Source organism: Balaenoptera musculus, chromosome 1 (genome assembly GCF_009873245.2).
Source record: "Balaenoptera musculus isolate JJ_BM4_2016_0621 chromosome 1, mBalMus1.pri.v3, whole genome shotgun sequence".
NCBI classification, from domain to species: Eukaryota; Metazoa; Chordata; class Mammalia; order Artiodactyla; family Balaenopteridae; genus Balaenoptera; species Balaenoptera musculus.
Genome location: NC_045785.1, coordinates 136,053,842 through 136,074,894, shown reverse-complemented (window position 1 = coordinate 136,074,894; position 21,053 = coordinate 136,053,842). Strand labels below are relative to the sequence as shown.

The window sequence follows — 21,053 nt, the reverse complement described above, 5'->3', positions numbered from 1 at the left end:
ATACTAGACATTTAATGATTGAAATTTTATGTAAAGCATTTGAGGAAACTTAAATGTGTGTTAATTTAATGTGTGTTAAATCTTTCACCATTTTAAGTATCTTTTGTTTTTTTTGATGTGAGGTCCAGTTTTTATAAGTTATGACAAATAAATTATGAAACCTAATTTCAGAAACCAAAGCCCAGATATTGACACATCAAAAATAAAAGCTACAGGAGACCCATTCTTTGAATTTAGTAGACTGTTAACTCAAGAAATCAGCTCGGCATTTTTAACTAACTAGGAATCAGTAGTTTATGATGTAAATGCTCACTTTATACCTGTAGGTGTTTCTCGACCCACTTAATTTTGAGAACAAGTATTATAAAAGCTTCAAAAGGGGACAGTACTTTCTAAATATCACCTAACTTAATCCTGTTTCCTTTCCCTGCATCTCATTTTCCAAGTCATTGTTTTTTTCTTCCCACTTACCCTCCTTGCTCTTCTCAGTGCAGCTAGGAAAGCCATTAGCTAGTCACCCCGTCTGGCACTAACTCTTAGGAGAAGCTAGTGACGGCCGCAGGCTGGCCAAGTTTTGGAGTCCCCTTTTCGTTCCTGCTTCAGCTTACAGAAGTTGAGTGACAGTACCTGAAGTATCACTAGTTTCGACAGTGAATAGTAACACCTATCCTCTGTTACTTCTACTTGAATTTTTATTCTCTAGATAGTATATTTGAACTAACATAAATAAAATGTGTGTTTATACGTAGCCTTTCCTAGTATGGCTGGGAATTTTGTTTTTGGCGGTGAGTAAAATGTCTCCGAGTCACAGGGTTTCAAGGAAAAGCGGGGCCAGGGTTCTCTAAGCACTCACACAGGCGCAGTCCGCCTCGATGCTTCATCTAGCACCAGGTGCTCCTTGCTTAGCCAGGACCTCCTGCTCTGGCACCTGCACACAGGCTGGTCCTTGGTGCTCCCGGCCCTCTGTCTTCTTTCCCACTAACCAGACTCCTGGAGGTCAGACTAAGGAACTCTATAAACTGCTTCACAATAAAGCACAGATGACTCTTAGCAGCATGACATATGTCCACCCAGGAGTAGACCATAGGTAAGCTAGAAAAAATAGCCCTGACTGTGACCCCAGGAGCTCCAGTTCTCTGCCCATAGCCTAAGGATGCACTGTAGCCTTTCTCTGACCTTGAAAAAATTATCACTAGGCCCCAGTGTCCTCCATAGAGTCCTTCGAGTCTTCGCATCAGAACGAGCGGGACCTTTTAAATCTTGACAGCCCTGCAACCAGTTTGGAGCAGAGCCATCCCCAAAAAGCCTTGGGTCTGCCTTATACCGGAGACAGTTACCATCCAGACTCTTGACTGAGGCCCTGGGCTGCTGGAAGCTCTCAGGCCTCCTGATTTTCTTCTCGTAACTGCCTCAGAACTTAAGATGCATCCTGAGCTTCCCTGAACTTAGCCTCAAGTGTGGCCATTTGACTGAATTCACATCTGAAAGTCAGGTGAGGCTAATGTCAACACTGAGGGGCTATTGGAGGGCTTTTCAGACAGAACCACGTAGTCAGGTAGGCTTTTAACAGTTCCAGAGCTAAAAAGTACCTGGTAAGAAGATCTGACAGCTCTACAAGGAAGAAGAATCCTATTCACCAGCTTCTTCTGATTCTTTGTGCAGGGCTGGTTTGAGCAGTACTTTGGCCATGTCAGAAAGGCTTGTGGGCATTCCAGGCAGGGCCAGCTCACATTGCTGGCTGGCCTCTTCAAGGAAGGAAGACATTCGCAAACTTATCCTTTTCTGGCTACAGACTTCCTCAGATTCATACTGAGAAACCTGACCCTGGGGGCCCAGGTAAAGAACTGACTTCAGGGCCAACGCTTGCCTGGGTCATCAGGGTCACGCACCCACTGTGGCCATGCTGCCTGGTGAAGCAACCCCCAGTTCTGTCTGGGAAACCTGTAGCCTTTTAGTTCACCTGAAGGGCATTGGGATTTGTCTGTGGGTTACATTGAATACACATTGATGGTTCTTGTGCCTTCTGTGTGTGAGGGGCTGTGACTTAGCTTCTTGTCATTTTAGGGAACTCTCTCCTCCCCCTTCCAAAACACCAAAACTTCCCTGGGTCATACTTAAATAGAAAGGACTCTAGCCGTCTGGAATCAGTGAGACTAGAACCTGCAACAGGTCTCTGGTGAACTTCCAAGGGTGCTAGGAAGAGCTGGCCCACAGAGACCAAGTGCCTTTAGATCCACAGAGCAGTACACAGATGGGTGTTTGTTGATTTCAAGTTGACATTTATTGGCATTTTAATGGGACAGAGCCCATTTGTGAGTCCCGTTGGGAGAGCTTGGAAATAGAGAGTACCCTTCCTGGCATTCCTTAAATTGTACCCCACAGGCACTACCCTACACCACTACATAAAAGGCTGACCCCGGGGAGGCCAGCTTATGAGCACTGGGAGAACTCTTTATATCATGGTGATGGGGTATTTGTGCAGAGGTAGTAATGGTTTGTTTCTTCTGCCCCCTGCCCCACTCTCGCAGGCCCTGCTAGGAGACAGTGGCGGACAGAACTGGAGCACTGGAACGATGGATAAATACGGGCGCCTTGACCGGGAGCTCCAGTTGGCCAACTCCCACTTCATCGAGGAGCAACAGGCGCAGCAGCAGGTACCTGAGAACCACCAGCCGAGGACAGGGAGGTGGGAGGCCAGGTGCCTCCCTCCCCGCTCCTCTGCCCCGCCCCGGGGGCTTTGATGCTAACGATGGGCAGGATGGACCAGAGCTCGCCCTGCAGCTGCCTGAGTCTACCTGTGTGATGACTGCATATAGAAAGGCTGTTTAAAACGTCCTTCAGAGCATGACAGTTTCCAGAGAACCAATCTTGATTCGATTTCTTAGGACAAGCAGACCAGACACCCGAAACTGACAGAGGAGGCCACTGACTTAAAAACACAGCAGCCTCTTCCCCAGCCTCCACTTCTGTGCTCGGCTTTGTGTTCATTTCAACAAAGGCACTTCGAGAAAAACTGAGTCCTTGTTTTTTCATTGAAAGTTTTGGTCCCGTTATATATAAAAATGATTGCTTTGGTGGAGGTTAAGGGGTAGAAGGAAGGTGAGGTTGTTTACACTTGTGTTGTTGCTTTTGATATGTAGTTGTATTAATAAAAGGAAGCTAATAATAAAGTATCTGGGGATTTGAGGATTATCTGTCCATCAAAACTACTGGTTCTTAAATACTGTGTTTTATATATTCATGTAGGTTATGTGTTCTTTTGTTCTTTTTCTAGTAGCGTGTCTGCCTAACCATTTGTCTACTTACATTGCTATTAACCAAGCACACTTTCTTTTTTTTAATAAAAAGTGAGGTGACTACAACACAATTAAAAGTAACTATGGCTCTGAAGTTGTCTGCTTGCTGCCACAGAGCCTCCTCTAGTTGTCCTTGAGGAGGGAGCAGAGGACTCTGTGTGCGCAGTTTTCCCACGTCTAGAGATCTGCCAGACTTCCTCTTGTAGTTAAGCTGTGGCCGGCTGTTGCGGATTGAGACCTTGACCCTGGCAGCGGGCTTCCTCTTCCCAAGCATCCGCATGTGTCTGTGGTCACTGCACAGGTGCTTTCGGCCATTGTCTGTCCCTTGTTGGACTTCAGCCAACCAGGGTAAATCTCTCTGGGTGGTTTCAAGCCCCGCTGACTGTTCACAAGTTGGATCCGCAGGGGAGATCAGTAGCTTTACAACCCAGCCCTTTGAGCAGCGTGTTCTCCGAGGCAACGGTCTGGTCCTTTGATTTCTGGGCTTTGCTTCTGAATGTGAATTGTCCCGAGTTGGCAAAGAAGCTAGCAGCTGCTAGAGTGCTGGGCTTGGAACCAGGTAAGATGGATTTTAATTGCTTATTTCCCATTTCTCTGGCACCAGCTGATCGTGGAACAGCAGGATGAGCAGTTGGAGCTGGTCTCTGGCAGCATCGGGGTGCTGAAGAACATGTCCCAGCGCATCGGAGGGGAGCTGGAGGAGCAGGCAGTGTGAGTACCGAGATGCCCCTCTCGCTGCAGAGAAATGGCGGGAGAAGCCCTCTTACAGGACCCGTAAAGAGCCTGACAGTTACACGGCCAGTAAAACCAAAAGCTATTTTGTTTATAGCTGCATCTTTATTCTGTTTTACAGAATGGCCTCTCCAAAAGAAGCGAATCTGTCAGATACAATTTTCAATAGGGTTTAGGCAAAGTTATTAATATTTTTAAACACCTGCAAAAACAGGAACAAATTCCTCCAAACAGGTATTTGAAGTATTGTTATGAATGGGAATGTAAAACTGATATAGCTGTGTAAGCTCTGTGGAGATTTTTGTCCCAAAGAGGATAGGACATGGGCTAACTTAACATCCCGTGCCTCTCCCACTACATTCAACAGGACTTTCTGCTCTGTATCTTAAATTTTAATTTTATGGGGAAAAAAGTATCAGTTTAATTCCAACCGATAAAAAATTCTTCCCCCACAAAAAGAAAAAGAAAACGCAAGAAAATATAACTGGATTTGTTTTTCCTTAAGAACAATCTCTTTGTGCACTCCTGAAGTATGACACCAAAAACAGCATTCTTAAACGCTACCATATAATACCTTTACCATTTCACAAATATTTTTTCTGAAAAAAATAATCATTCCACTAGGATATTTCAGAAACTCTCTCCTACCTCGATTTTGTGTTCAACGTTATGGATTCATTCGTTATAAATTCAAACTGGGCATCTTGTTCTACTGGATGGCCCCTGGGTATCCACAGAGGAGCCAAGAGAATAGACAGTGTCCCTGCCATCAGAGTTGACTGGTCACTGGGTGGAACAGATGTTGCATAAATGGTGCAAGTCGTTGAGTGATGACAAGTGGAGGGCTGGGCTACAGCGGTAGGGGATGCGTGGTGCCTTGAGGGCCCTAATAGCCTAAACTGCAGACCTGACTCAGTCTGAAGTCCCTGAGAAGAGAAGAGAGGTTTAACTGGGACCAGAAGGATGAGTAGAAGGTAGCCAGGTGGGGTGAGACTGGGTGGGAGGAGCGGGGAGAGGGGAGGGCCTACCGGAAGGAAGAAAGAGCCCTGTGACGATTTCAGGGTGAAAAAGTGCACGGAACAGAGAGGCTTAGTGTGTCTAGAGCATGGAGATTGAGAGGGAGGTTGCAGAAGTCAAGTCAGGGAGGCAGAGAACAGATCAGGGAAGGCCCTAGAAGCCATGTTAAGGAGTTCGGACTTTTTATTCAAAGGGCAGTGGGAAACACAGCCCCAGCGAAGGTTGTGTTAGTAATGCCGTGGTCAGGTTTATGTTTTGGGGGAAGCCCATCGTTCCGTGGTTTAGATGATGAACCACGGTGGAAAAGACTGGAAGCAGGGAGACCAGGTCGGAAGCTGGCAGAACAAGAATCTAGGCATGCAGTTTAATTTGTCTAAAATGCATTCTTACCCTCAAATGTATTGTGGGGATGGGAAAGGACTAATTACTTGAGCAGTTTCCCTGGTTGGGTAGAGGTAGAGCCTGGCAGACTTCCAGTTACAGATGGTGAACTGAACACAACCTCTTATCTCTGCCCCTTCTCTAAAGTCCACTAGAACAGGAACAGAGGGAATTTTTTTTTTAACGGCATAAAATCTATGGGGACATAGAGCTTGGAATAAGAAGCAATGCCCTTAACATTTTAGATCCTGCAAAATAGATGAATGGCTACTGACTCAACAGACCTGAGAAAGCCAAATCCTCGGCCAGCAGAGGGGAGAGCCAAGGAGCAGTGTGATTCATGCCCCAAACCCCCGAGCTGGGAGAGGAGCGTTTCCTCACTTATGATAGTGTAAACCCTGAATGTTGACCTTATCAAACTGTGACCCAATTATATTGGAAGGAAGGAAGGGGGAAGAGAAGCGGGAAGGATGCTGATGTGGGGAATGGAATGGGAGGAGGGCTAAGCCCTAGCTTTTCATTGTGCGGAGTCAACAGGATAGGGATACTGAGGTGCCGGCGTGTAGCCTCAAAAACTGGAGAAAGCGCTGAGAGAATAGTGTGAGGGGCTGAAAGCGGTGGCCCTCGGGGATGCGAGACAACTGTGTTTTTTTTATGAGGCCCTTGTAGGTCTGTTTGGCTCTACAAACCGTGTATGTGTATACTGTAATAAAAATACTAAGTAAATTGAAAGGAAAAAACATGGGTCTTGGACTTAGACCTGTGCTGTCCAGTACAGTAGCCACCAACCATCAAGTACATGAAATGTGGCCAGTCTGAACTGAGAAGGGCCCTGAGTGTAAATGCATACCAGATTCTGAAGACTCAGTATGAATAAAATGTAAAATTACATGGCGAAATGATAATTTTTAGGTATATTGGGCTAAATAGATTAAAATTAATCCCCCCCCCCTTTTTTAATGTGGCTACTAAAAAATATTAAGTGGCATACGTGACTCACATTATATTTCTTCTGGACAGCGCTGAGTTGGTTAGAGCTGGGCTAGAGACTTGGTGAGTGGGTGTACTTGGGCCGGAGGTTGGATGACTTACCCGTTTTTGTCTTCAGTAAGAAAAGTCCTACCCAGCACACACAGGTAGCTCAGCATGTGGCCCTGCCTGGATAGGTCTGCCAGCTGCAGGGCCCAGATGCTACCAGGATCTAAAATGAGCTAAAAATGTTGTCATTTGAAAATTCAGGTAAGGGACAAAGGCTTGTTTATTTAGTTGTCAACATGGAGTTTATTTAATGATTGACTCAATGAGGAGTTGGTTGCCGGAATCCTGCAGGGCTGTCAGGTGCCTCGTGTGGGCACAGACCCAGACCAGTAGTTCCAGCTGCCCTTGATGCTGCCAGAGGAATAAAGCCTTGTTAATAAGCCCTCCGGTACTAATTGGTGTGTCACATTCTAGCCTCAGGACGATCATATATTAATCTTAAGCTGAAAAGTCTGGAATGCTTAGTAATTTATGAAATAAACACCGTTGGTATAAGTATGTTGGTGTCTTCTTTCCCACCTGCACCTTGGACAGCAAGCAAGTGTGAGCCTTAGGGAGCTGGTTCTCTGTGGGTGTAGAGGGGCCGCGCACACCGTCAGGAACTCAGTCCTGAGGCCGCCAGCTTTATGATAAAGCACAGGGTGCCTGAAAGGAGGTGATTATTTGATCAAAGTGTATTTCTTAACTCACATCGCTGTAAAGTGCTTTGGGTATTACAGGAATCCTGGCAGGGAAGCTGCGCTGATAGGACTGCCCCATTTTACAGATGAGCAAACAGGGTCCCTTGTCCAAGGTAGCAAGTGGCAAAGCCTGGTTGTCTGACTTCACACAGGCTTCTTTCTGCTACACTGCACTGCTGCCGAGTTTATATTATTGTATGGTCAGGTCCACACTGGCCTTGTCTGCAATTCTGAATTCTAGAAAGCTCTAAAAAATTCAAAATTAAAAAAAAATTTTCAGCAAGCTCATGTTACAGAAAAACCTAACCTGAACTGACCGCAGCTATGACTCCTCATGGTTTTCTTTGCAGAAATGTTAACTTGTGTGTTTGATTATGGGGACTGTCCCAGACCCTGCTGGGGGCTTGGCTAATACACAGTGTATGTAACTTACTACTTCTTTAAATTTCCAAAATTCTGAAATCAAAAACATATCTTGTCCTAAGGATGAAAGGCTGGGGGCTTGACCCCAACGTTGCCTGTTTGATGTTTGCTAAAACTGAGGCCCGGCTCCATGGCCAGTGTATCTGGAGACTGTGCTGACCAGCTGCCTCCTGCGTCTGCTTGTCTTTCTAGTATGTTGGATGATTTCTCTCACGAGTTGGAGAGCACTCAGTCTCGGCTGGACAACGTGATGAAGAAACTTGCAAAAGTATCTCACATGACCAGTGGTATGTATGCGCTTTTAAGCTCGAGAATTCTTACTAAATTCTAGACACACAGTCTAGGGGGTCTCTCACAGGTGTGCGCATTCAGATCCCTCTCCTCTGGCACATTTTTGTCATGCTTTGGGGTCAGAGAGTAGAAGACTAGCACGCGTGGGCTTTGTCTTCTGCTTGTGGCCTTCACCTGGGAAGAGTCTTTGTGTTCCGCCCCGTGCAAGGCTGATGGTGTCCGATGACGTTCCTTCTGGTGGAGTAACTTTCTTTACAATTACAAAATCCTTCTTTTTCCTTTTTTCCTCTTTCCTTGCCAAAATAGGGAATTCATTTTAAAACAGTAATTAAGAGCCAGTTACTGTTTCTCCTGGACTGACTTTTCACTGAAAGAAAAACCTCTACCATTTCAGAATAAGATGGCCTTGCAGATCTCATTTAAACTGTTTTTAGTTAAATTTGTAGTAAACTATTCCAGCAAATTTGCACCAGGCTGGGGATAAAGAAGCAACATTTTTCAAATTAGTTACTATGTAGGAAGATGTTTTCCAGTGACTATTTTTTTGTTACTACAACCCATCTTCCCTATTATATGAGAAATAATACCTTTTTAAGTCAAAAGAAAATCTAGTATCTTTTTTTCTCTTTATTTGTGGGAGTCTCGGGGTGAAGGGAGGAACTGAGACATTCTTCAAGGTCATGTAAGTGTTCTTGAACCAGAGCACCCCCTCCCACATCAGAACATGCCCTGTTTCTTGACACCTTGTTTTTCTGTTGGTTTCCTCTTGTCACATACATGTTACAGAGTCTAATAGTCTAATCTTGCCTTTTGAGGCAAGATTTAAATACATGTGTATTTGCTTTTCAGCAGTTTAACTCATAGTCAAGTTACATAACACCTCTCTCGGGCTCAGTTTCTTATATATAAAAAAAAACAGGTTGATGCCTACCTCTCAAGGTCATTGTGAGGATTAAATGAAATAATAATTAGTGTACAAGTGTTTAATGGTGTCTCTCATGTATTAGTACATAGTAAATGTTTGAAAAAAAAGAAAGGATAAGATAGGTGGAAGATGGCCCTGGGGGCAAAGCACCTGTTATATTCAAGACAAAGGGAAGCTCCTAGCTTCCTGGTTTCCTTCATTCTCTCCAGGGGCAAATATCTTCATGCTTCTGGCAGGCTCTTCATTGCTTGCGGCAGGCACCAGCTTAGTTCGTCTTCCACACACCTAGAGGGAGGTTTGCAAAGTCCTCTTCCTGCTTCCCTCTGTTCTCTCCTCTTCCTTCCACCCCACCCCTCTTTAAAAAAAAAAAAAAAAAAGCGTTTTACTGAAGTATTATATAACCAATTTCAACCAGATCTCTCACTAGTTTATGTATTAGTCGCAAAGTCTAGTAGCTACTTCAGCACCAGTTTTGTTTGGAGAAGAGCAGCGGAACAAAGATGCACTGTGTCCTTGTCCCCAGCATTCTGGGTATGAATAATTTAGAAAAGTACTTTGCATTGTGATAAGTGTTTCAGTGTGTATAAATAGCACTAGGCCTGCTTATGCCTTCTCCTACTTTCTCCCAGAAGAAAAGTTTGGGGAGCAAAGTAAGAACTTCAGTTATGTTTGTCTAAGAAAGAGAGCCAGGAAACAGAGCGTTTAGCCTGAAAGGCCCTTGGGTTTGGACAGCTTGCCTGTGGGGTTCCTTTTAATCTCTATTTGCTCCCCAGAGAGATTGCTCGGGGCCTCCTACTTGGCTGTGTTGGCTCCAGTTTGACGACGAGGCAATTTGTGTTTGTCTCTGTTTTCCTCCATAACTTTTAGGAAAGTTCACTGCTTTTCAACCAAGCCTGTGCATAAAGAGTGTCAAGATGCGCTGAAGTTTGATTAGGCAGTAACTGAACGCTCTCCCTCCACAGCCCTGCAGAGGCGAGACCTCCGCCCGCCCCCCCCCCCAAGTGCTGGCTGCTTCCTGGGCAGAAATCACCCAAGACGCCATGCTTACTTTTTTGAATGACCCAAGAGAGACTAATCTTGTCATTCTCCTACCCTCAAAAAGTATATTTTGTGTGGGTACCAAGGTTTTCTTCCCCTCACTTTCCCAAATTCTGTTGTTCATCTTTTCTCTTTAGGGGAAGAGACTATATTGGGAGGGGGAAAAACCTGTGGAGTCCCCTTTGTTCCCCCTGACTTTTTGAGGCAGGTCCTGAGCTTGCAAAAAGCTGGTTAGGACTATTCACTTGAGGTCACAAAAGCCCTTGTGGTTAGTACCCGCCCCTTTTGGGGGGAAGTCTGCTAGGGTAACAGCTCCGTGGAGTTGCCCAGTTCATGCTTCCTAGAAGCAACTTAACACTTCAGAGGGAAGTGCATTTGAAAGAGCATACCTGGGTTGTGCTAGCTTGTGTGATGGCTGTCCTCCTTGATGAAAACCCCTATTTAGTGCAGCTGCAGAAGAGAAAGTGAATGGAGGTGGGAGGAGGGTTGGGTAGAGGCTGACAGGAAGCTGGTTCGGTATTGGAAATCCAGGTCTGAGATGGCGGGGTGCCTTGTCAGGAAGCATTTACCTTGACTGTATCATCCTAGAATATAGACTAATCAGTTTAATGAGAGGGCTTTTACATTGTTGTAAACATTTTAAAATAGATGAAAGAATGCTAGGGACTTCAGTTTTCTGGACCATTGAAGTGATAGTTAACAGATTATTATCTGGAGTAGGCCAGCCCTGCTTCCCCACGCCTTTTGGACTAGTCTTGTTTCAGAAAAGGAACAGATGGACTTGAGGTCTTGACCCTAATCCCCAGTTACTAAGTGAGTTGCTAGCATGTGTGATGGAGAGCAGGATGAGCCACTAGGAAGGTACTTGCTTTACTTACTATTGTTTGGTAGCAGTTCTATTGGCCGGTTCTAAGACTTTGCTGTCCATGACATTTAAGTAACTTAAGTACGTGTTTTGTGGACTTGGCATTGCTTTGTGGAAAGTTCTGCAGTGTATTTTCTTAGATTCAGACCTTTTTATAATGTGATTCTCAATAGCTCTGGTGTGCTAAAATCTGCAGGCTTTCAAATAAACTTTTGGTGAATCAGTATATGTACCTTTGTATTTCTACTTAAATGGAACTCTTACTTCCAGCAGTTGAGCTGCATTGTCACAGGCTTTATCTCAGCCTGACCCTTTGTGCAAAACAGCAGGGCTCCTCTGTGGAGAGACGGCTTGCTCTTCCTACATCTGCCCAAGTGAAGGGTGCATCCTGACGACAAACAGCATCCTGTGCCCCGAGTGTGGGCCCACAGAGTGTGCAAGGGTATTCGTGTTGTGTAGTTTTCCCAGCAGCCCTGAGAGTTAGGGGGACGCAGTCAGGATTGTGGGCGGGAGCCTGTGTGGGCCCTTCTGTCCCTCAGGGCCTCCTTGGTCTCGGCCATTTAGATGGATTCTGGCTACTTTGTTTACTGCACCTGTTCTAAATTGTGAGTAGGGCAGAAAGCTTCAGAAAAGACATTCCACTTTCATTTACAGATAAGCTGTGTCAGTTACTTTAACACAGTTACTGGTTAAGTGATCTTTCTTGCCCAGGGGTGGTGTGAAGTTCATCACCCCGTGATCACTGCAGCTCGCTTTTTCAGCTCGCTGTTTCCTGAAGTGATCAGCAGTAGCTTTCATCTCCTTTCTATCCTTCCATTGTGCTCATTAAGAAAAGAACATGATTACTGTTTAGTTAAATGATTTGATTTTGGTGGGAGATTAAAGCGGACGAGCTTTGATCTGTAATACCAATGCCAACACCTTTTCCAGGGATGTGGTAGCAGAAAACTGTGATCCATAGATTTTAATTAGAGACTTGAGACACAAAGCAGGTGCTTGTTACCAGGCTGGCTTTCAGGGGACGAGCAGGGTTGTGAATGCATGTACAGTGCAGGCCGGGAAGAGCGGCGGTAAGAGTCCCAGGTGCCCGGGCAGGTTCAGGGCCTCTGCCCATTCTGCCTGCATCCAGGTGTTGCCTTAAGTTTCCTGTAACTGTATCTTGGGGGCTGTCGAGTCCCAGGAGAGCTGATCCTCGTGTCCTGCCTTCCAGATCGGCGCCAGTGGTGTGCCATCGCTGTCCTCTTCGTGGTCCTCCTGGTCGTGCTGATCCTCTTCCTAGTGCTGTGACAGCGGGGCCCCCAGGTCGCTTCCTCCTGCACAGGAGCCCGAGGGGAGAGGGAGAAGCAGTGCACGGTGTGCCCGCTCCTCGCGTCCCTCTCCTGGAAACACAGCCCGCGCTGACTTTTCTCTCTGTGACCTCACCATGGAGACAGGTCCTTCAGCCCCGCTTGGGGGGGGGCTGGCGGGAAGAGGAAGTCGACGACTGCACACTCCCGGTGCCCCCTGGCCCTGATCCGAGGACAGCGGGCCCTGCTTTGCCCCCCTGGACCTCGCTCCCCCTGGAGGGCCTTCGAGGAATCCAGAAAAATTCGCAGACTTGGCTCGCGTTGGCTGTTGCTCATTCCATCCGTCCTGGCAGCTCTTCCCCCCCCCCCCCCCCCCCCCCCCCCCCCCGCTCACATCCTTCCCCCGCCAGACAGCACGTGCTGGCCCATCCAGAGGCATCCATCGGGGATGCGGGCTCCTGGGTAGGTTTCACATCCTGTCGCGGCAGCGTCCCTTTGCCCCTGAAAGCTGGCGGTTAGTGGGGACAGAGGGCTCAGAAGTACTTTGTGACAGAAGATGCAGTGATTGGTTTTTCAGGGATAAGTGCTAGGGTGAAGGTGCTTCTCCGAGCACAGTTTTTTGTGGTAGGAATAACCAATGGAGAAGAATGAAAAGCACTGGGCTTTGGGGGTGCTGGCAACTTGTGGCTTGAATTGAAGGGAGGACAGGGCAGCAGGACACAGCTGCAGAGGGCGGGTGAGGTCGCCAGGGTCAGGCCCTTGCTGGATTCATGCCGCTATCCTACAGCCTCCTGCCTAGAGGTGCGAGTTGCATTTCTAGAGTGACCCTTAGATGAGCAGCTCATGTGAGTGAACTGAGATCCCGAGGTGGTGTCGTTGGCAGTTATTTTATTCCTGCAGCACTCTGCCTTGGGGGCTGGGGGGGGCAGCACGTTGATTACATTTACTCAGAAACTATAATGTCAAAAAGACTAGTTCTGGACCAGATTTTTCTTACCCTGTGAGTGACTGCAAGGATGGGTAGGTGAACTTGGTTCCTTTTTCCCTGAGATGACAATTCAATTTTATCATCCATTCAAATAACTGAGCCAATCCAAATTTAAATGACAGACGCTTCAGTTGGGTTTTAGTAGCTGAAACTGCTGAGACACTATACACTTCAAGCTTCTGATGACTTTTAAAATGCCTCCAGTGTACACATGTATATAGGATATTTTTATAACCTCCCTGATGAAAACCTAATATTGAAGTAGCAGCTGAACGCAGAGCCAGCACTTGGCAGTGGAAGCTGCAGGTCTCTCCTCACTATCTTTTTTGCACTTGGGAAGCACAGCAACATCTGGGTAGAGTTCTAGCTTTGACTTCCATCTCCTCATCTCTTGGGGCCCATTCCTCAGCACGCTTTTTTTTCTTGTTTTGTTTGTATCTTGTTTTTTTGTGTGTGTTGGGCTTTTGTTTTGTGTGTGTGTGTGTGTGTGTGTGTGTGTGTGGTTTGTAATGATGTACTTGCCTAGCTAACCTTTGAATTGCACTTTTTAATAAATATTTGTAACAATTTTTTAAAGAAGGGTATTATGTTTAGGATCATGGTTGGTAAGGAAATCTGCCTGTTGATGAAAGCTAAAAGCAGGTTTATAAAACTAAAAGGGTGATTGACATCCACGTTTACACTCAACTCTATATGATATATGTTATTTCTTTTCAAATTAGGAAAAAAAGTGATTATTACAAAGGGCTTCAGGTGTAGGGTACTAGATTATTTGTTTTACAGAGTTTTGAGACTTTGTTAAGATAGTCTTCTACAAACTGAGGACAGGGCTGGTCCTTAGATTTGCATTAAAATATACACGTCATTTTAAACATCCACGTGGACCTTGTCTCAGTACTGTAATCCCCACTTGCCATGTGACACGAAGCAGCTGGCTTCTTGATGAATTACAGGATTGCCCTGTTTAAACGCCATGCCATTATCTGGGTGTTACCAGATTTACTGTGCCCCTCGAAACTGACGTGTGTCAGCAGGGCCTGTTGGGAACACGCTGGCCATTAGTGAGTAAGATTCTCCCCAGGCTTCAGGGACCAAGTTTTGTGACGCCGAGGCTTAATTACTAAATGTGTGGGGATATTTAGAGTCAGCAGGCTCGCTGATTTAAGGTGTTTGCTAAACAGTGGCTGTTGTAGGCCAGACTGAGCTGAAGCTGAAGAGCAATCTGTTGAGAAAGAAAAGTTGCTTAAAATCCCGTCACTACGGCATTCTCCCTGTAGGGCCACTGCTCTTTCTGGCCTCTGGTTCTCCGATAGGTCGCCTCTTCACGTGTTTGTCGGAGCTGCTTGGCCCGATCCTGGGACCCACCCTGTTGTACCAGGACTGAGCAGTCACTACAGACCAGTGTTCACTTGAAGACCACGCCTACCGCCCAGTCAGACTCCAGACTGGCAGAGAGCATGCCAGGGGCTTAGGTTTCCTCATCAGTGATCCTCATGCTTTGGGTTCCTTGCAAGTGGCCCCCTGACCCTGAGTGTGGACTGGGGGGGGGGGGGCGGAGTGGATGCCCGCGACACCCCTACAAGGCTTAGAGGCACTTCCTGTAGCCGTGGGGCTTTTTCCCTCCTTCAGCCTCTGTACCTCGTGCTGTACTCGTCATTGCTAAAAAACTGGCAGAATATGATGGATAACAGAAAGAGCTCGATTTCTGTTTATTGGAAGAGCATCTCTCATCCCCTGGTTTGGTGAGGTGGGGTGTAGAATGGGGGAATGAACCATGGAGAGCATTTGCCAGAGTGGGACTCCAGCTGGAAAACCGAAATACCTTTAGTTTTTAGTCCTGATTTTTGATCTTGTCTTTGTGAGAACTGTGAAAAATCACAATGCGCTCTGTGTGCCACTACTGTGTGGCAATTGGAAGTCGCAGCATGCATGTTACATGAGGATCTTCACGCCAGAGCCGGGGGAGAAACTTGGTAACTTGCCCATTATTCTCTGCTTTTAGCCAGAGTTAAACAGACTGATGGGTCTGGTAGCCAACAACTTGGCAACTTCCACTCCTTCTCACCTCGTGAGATTAAGGGCTGCGAAGAAAAATGTAGTCTTAACTCCAGCAGAAATCTGTCTCTGCTAAGTGTTTTACCTTCTGTAAGTGAAGGTGGCAGAGCCAAGATTTTTCTTTTGGTAATTTCCCTGTCAAGTGAGACCATTACCACCTTTCTAGAGAATTCATAGCATTTGAAGATCTAAAACCAACTGATAAATATGAGTTGCTTTCCCATTCTGGAATTTGGACCATTTGGCGTTACCTGTACACAGGACAAATTTGTAAACAAAACAAAATTCGGACTGTCTGGAAAGCTAAAGTTCTAAAATACGGAACGCACTACCGCCAGTCCTCCCTCTTCGTCTAACTCTCGTTGGCATTTCTTCCACTCCCAGGTTTTTTAAGATTTTTTTTTTTTTTTTGAAGACTGTTCTTTGTCCATCAAGAGCAGAGAGAAGGTGAAGCCAAAGGGTCCTCAGCCCCGCAGTCAGGTGGTGCTGTCCCCGACCACAGGGCACGAGGACAGGGCCCCGAGGGGCCGTCAGGTGCAGCGGCCTCTTCCTCCAGGGCCCCTGCTCCTGCTCGAGGGGCAACTTAGCCCCTGGGCTGCCCTGGCAGGAGGAGGTAAAGACTCTGTCCTGCCCAGCTGCCCGTACCCAGCTCCCAGCTTTCACAGAATATGCTTGTGCTGAAAACAAGGAGCTCCTGTCTTGCAAGGCCCGTGTCCGTCTGTTGTCTATAAAACATGGGTGCCGTCCCACCATGTCTGCCTGATAATGCTCACAGGGAGGCTGCTGTCTGCTGTCGAGTCCAGAACCCCAGGAGAGTTCTTAGTAGAGAGGACAGCCCTTCAGAGCCTAGGACGGCACTGCTGTGAACCTGGAGACTGAAGCCGGGTGCCGGGTCCCCCAGGCTGGGGCCGAAGCTCCAAGCTAGCAGACTTCTGGGGTGTTAGCATCCCTGACGGTAGCCTCAGAAGGACTTACGGTCACTTAGCTCAGTAGTCCTCTTGCTTCAGAGTTGAAACGCTTTCAGCTCCCGCGGCAGACATGGGAGTCACTGGGTGGGGTGCAGTCCAGACTTGGCACCAGGGAGCCTGCACCCCGTCTGGACCAAGCTGACCTCAGTGACGTGACGTAGGCTGGTAGTGGCTTGTCACGCTCCCCCCTCAGCCCAGCCACTTGATGTCTTTTGCTTTTGGACAACCACTGGCGCTCTGGTCACGTTGCTGCAATCTCCATGCGTTGAAAGTTCTTTGTTATATGCTATTATAGTCTCTTTACTAGGACAGATGCTTGGGGAGGTGAGGAAAAAAGAAGAACTTGGTTTCCCTCTGACATAAGCTAATGTGTTGGTGTTGTCTTTCTTCTGATGTGACCATTGTCCAGAAGTGCCCTTCCCCGAGGCCATGCAGATGGGAGCTGTGCTTAGACAGTGATTGTCCAATCACCTGCCCTACTGCTGGGGTTTCACATGAACATTTCATGGTCCTGGTTTGCCAGCTGCAGCCAGACACTTTGTGAGAAAGTGTATTTTACCTTTTTTTTTTAAAAGGTTATGAGTTATCAAACCCGGAAGCCACTTGATTATCCAGGGGTGTTAGAAACAAGACCACCTGGCTTTGCTGTCCGCTCACCAGAGCTCTTGGGCCTGCTCCCTGGCGGCAGCCCCAGCACTCCACTCCAGCCCGGCTTTCCGTCAGCCCCGGGGTGGGACCAAGTTCAGGGCGGTTCTTTCCTGCTCTGCAGAAAGTAGGTTCTGGCTGAGACCCTGCTACTGGATGGGAATTGTGACGCCACAGTTAGTCGGTTCCGGGAGAGACAGCCGTCCTAATCCTCAGGAAGATAGTGCGTCTGTGCCCTGCGTCTGTGCGAGGTGAGGAGAGGCCAGGCAAGGTGTCCCACTAATAAGTTATTGGAACTGCCTTAAGTGCCATGCTATGACGTCCTGGCTGACCCAGGGCGGGAGAACGCTCAGGGTTGGGGGGTGGCCTGGAAACCGGAAAGGGCCAAAGAAAGCAAGCTGTAAATGATGGATTTGGTTTTTGTAAGTGGAAATAAGCTTTCACTGGCTCATTTGTAATAAAAAATTAATGTAATTAAAAACAGTGTAATACGTGGCAGTGCTCAGCAGGACTAAACCACTGTTTTTCTCTTTCAAGGATAAATAACCTTACGGCATTTTATTTTTAATTAACTAGAAGGTACAAACAAAAGAAGTGAGATCAAGGATTAGAAATGCAAACGCCGTGGTGATTTCCAGATGGTGCTTTCTCCCCGCACCCCCCAACACGAGAACAGTGCCAGAGCCCTGGTGCCAGCAGTTTACAGCCCCGCTGTGGGTAGATCTTGCTTCCTGTATGCAGTGGGTCTCCAAGTGTGGTGTGGGACCAGCGGCGGCAGCATCCCCTGGTAACTTGCTAGAAATGCAGATTCACGGGCCCCGCCCCAGACTCACAGACTGGGGTGGGGTGAGTGGGCTGTTTAACAAGCCCTCCAGGGGATTCTGATGCACAGTCAAGTGTGAGAACCAATGCTCCTGCATCGTGGAATTTAGGCTGCAGTAAACCACCCCTGTAAAATAAAACAGCTTCATGGCCTTCATTGTAATCCTGACATCAAACAAAATTTGATGACACTATAAACTTGAAAACTTTAAAAAAAAAAAAAACTTGTGTTTAAAAAAGCCTCAACTAGCCATCCTTAAAAGTGATATTTTTACACCCTGAAGTTTATCAATAATGTTTCTTACTTCTACTCTTGAAATCATGTTACAACTGTATAAAGACTACTGTTCAGTATTAAAGAGAAATGGAGAGACCGTGAACTTTGTCCTGGTTTTTGATTTGGTTGGTTTTTATTTTTAGTTCTTTTCATACCAAAACACAGCTCCCTCCCCTCCTTCCATCACCACTAGTAAACACGGACACATGCGTATGTCTGGGGTGGGAAAAGTTCATGCCTGGTGGAAGATGTGGATTCTAAATTGTTTTCTCTGGCTGAGCATGTTATATGAATTCTTAAACCCCCAAGCAGCCATACTACCCCTTTACAACATCATACGACACAGTTTCAGTTGGAATGAGGCACCTGGGGGGGGGCGGGCAGAGAGACTAGAACACAAAGGAACTGAGTCCCGTACTTCCCTCTCGCGGAAGTGTTAACCAGCTAGGATAGTGCCTGTCCCAGTCGGTAGCTCTGGGGGACAAGGCGACCAGGCTACGTGAGCTCCTTAGGGGCAGGGATCGTCATCATTCCTTTTGCCATCATCATCCTCGCCCAGACTGACTGAGCACCTTCTGTGTGCCAGGCACTGTTCTAAGTACTTGCTGTTAACACATATAGCACTGGAAATGGCTGTGTGAACCAGAGAGGTTTCTTCATCTAATATTATCTCAAATCTGCATATGGGGAAATTGGGGAACAGGTAGTTTCTCAAGGTCCATCCACTGGACCACATACTGTGCCCCCGCTGCCTCACACAGAAATTGGCCCAGCAGTGCTTCCCGAGTCCTCAGCCTGACGTCCCCCTGACCTAATAGCCAGAAGGGGCAGAGGCGAATCAACATACCAACCAGCCTCGACAGAGGAGTGAGTGCTTATTTTGAGAGTTACGGTGAATATTTCAGGAGGAGGAAATGGTTCCATGTATCTCCTGATAAAAGCCGATCGCCTCCCTGTACCCCAGGGGGCAACGTGGACCACGTGGCGTGGACAAGGGGAGAAGCGCATCCCCACGGCTGAGCAAGAGTGCTGTTGTTCCCAAGGTCCCACTGGCTGCAAGTCTTACACAGAACTCCTGTTGGAAGTGTTAAAAGACGAGGCCGAGGCCCGAGGCAAAAACGGAACTCACAGGATGGGAAGACCCATCCGTGCCACCACAATGTTTTCACTGTCCAAGAGGACACGTTTCAAGTCACTGCGCCCCCATCCTTGGAACACTGGGGTGTCAGTTGTCTGGGAACAGGGCCCCCACTCCAGGGTGCCGACGGCCAGAACGCAGCGGTGGCTCCTGTCTGGTGCAGGCAGAGCCTGAGCACAAACGTCCCCACCAGTACCTCTCAGGGAGGGAGTGATGGGCTCCAGAAGCCGCCTTGGACTTGGACATGTACTCGCAAGGCCAGCCTCCCTGACCTCTGCACTGCCGCTTCCTCCCTCCCGTTCTCCGTCCTCCCTTAGGGACACAGTTAAATACTTCGTCTCCATTCACAAAAGCTCATGGGATTGGCCAGCCTTTGGGAAGGGGTCATCAACTCTTCCAGGAGCAAATTTCTCAATCTTTGTATCTCATTAGTAGCTAATAAAGCTAATACTTCTGGCCAATATTTGATGAGAATCTGATGTGCCAGCAGGTCTTTGACCAAGGCCTTAGGGACATGTTGAGGAAGTAAAACACTGTTTTTTGTTTATTCTCACAACCCCATGAGGGAAACACTGTTTTTTTGGTTTTTGTTTGTTTTTATAAGTGTATTTATTTATTTATTTATGGCTGCCTTGGGTCTTCGTTGCTGTGCGCGGGTTTTCTCTAGTGGCGAGCGGGGGCTTCTCATTGCAGTGGCTTCTTGTTGCAGAGCATGGGCTCTAGGTGCAGGGGCTTCAGTAGTTGTGGCATAGGGGCTTCAGTAGTTGTGGCATGTGGGCTCAGTAGTTGTGGCTCACAGGCTCTAGAACGCAGACTCAGTAGTTCTGGCACACGGGCTTAGTCGCTCCGTGGCATGTGGCATCTTCCCAGACCAGGGCTCGAACCCGTGTCCCGTGCATTGGCAGGCGGATTCTTAACCAGTGTGCCACCAGGGAAGTCCCAAGGGAAATACTGTTGAGGCCCATTTTATACCTGAAAACTAAGGCACGGAGCAATTTAGGAATTTGCCCAAGGTTACAATCAGTAAGTGGTACAGTCAGAATGGGAACCCAGGTCTGACTGGACCATTATGCAGCCTCCCTGAAAAGTCACCATCCAGGTTTCAGGGGTGGCAAGCAGATGTTTCTTTCAGCAAGCCATTGTTCTAACCAGAGAAACGGTAGAGTACAGCTGAGGAGAGGAAGAGGGATCAAATAACCTGCAGTACAAGTTAGCACCGGATGAAAGCATTGAACTAGAAGTGCCGAAGGTAATGATGGACACCAGCCACCTTGGACTACACCATAACTCGAACCCTATAAGCCTACTGTAGAGTTCAAGAAATCTGGTCAAGGACCTCAATCAAGCAGTTCAGCCTTGCTGATGAAATGTTCTGGAGCTTTTGTTTATTTGGCTGGAAATGTGCAAAAAATAAGTGAGGCAAACATTATATAAACTCAGAAAAGCCTGGAGACAGTCTGGGGAGCACAGGATGAGAAAGCTGTGGCATCTGAAGGCTGCTGTGAGCTCCCGTGGCTGCCAGCATTCCTTGTTCCTGAGATAACACCGAGCTGGAGGGAGGCTAGTGAGCCTGGGGCTGGCTCTCCTGGGAAGCGCTTCTGCTCACCAGGTGCAGTGGGGCCTCCTGCCTGGGGCTCCTATCGTAGCCCTTGGCAGACAGGTTTTGTCTCTTTGCACAGCTGTAGCTGCCTCCACCCTGGGTATATGGGCATCGCAAGGGCACGGCAGGCCTCTCCCCGGTGCCCGGCATCTGGCCAGACCCATAAGGGCAGCTTCACACTGTGAGTTGGGGCCTGAGTCCAGATTGCAGAAGGACAAGACAAAGGCGGGCCCAGCAGGCAGCCCAGCATCCACAGGAGAGCCCGGATACCCTCCAGGCCTGGCAGGACAGCTGTGAAGCCCTGGCGCCGTGGGCAGAGTGTCAGAGCCAACCCCAGCAGCCCCCTTCCTCGGGGCCCAGCACTCCGACCTGGCCAAACCCGCAGCCTAAGAGAGCTGGGCAGAGCTGCCTGCCAAGGAAGGCTGTTGCCATTTCTAAGCAGGTGCTCTGGCTCTACAGGAAAAGGAAAACTTCAGAGAGGATGATGGGGAGGGAGGGAAGGAAGGGGACCAGGTGACAGCCCAGCCTTTTCAATAGCTCTGGAGGCAGCCTGGGGACTTGGGGTGGGAAACAGGTTGGGCAGATTAG

General features: G+C 47.8%; 1 protein-coding gene across 6 annotated transcripts in view; it reads left to right on the top strand.

Moving 5' to 3' along the window:
* STX6 (syntaxin 6) overlaps window positions 1-21,053 on the top strand; it is a 75,021-nt gene that overhangs the window by 27,318 nt on the left and 26,650 nt on the right. For 2 of the 6 annotated variants that reach the window (XM_036873826.1, XM_036873831.1), the window contains exons 5-7: window positions 2,529-2,654; window positions 3,901-4,007; window positions 7,760-7,854. In XM_036873826.1, the coding sequence (XP_036729721.1) occupies window positions 2,529-2,654; window positions 3,901-4,007; window positions 7,760-7,854 (328 nt within the window). The other 4 variants (XM_036873841.1, XM_036873867.1, XM_036873850.1 and 1 more) reach the window with 4 other exon arrangements.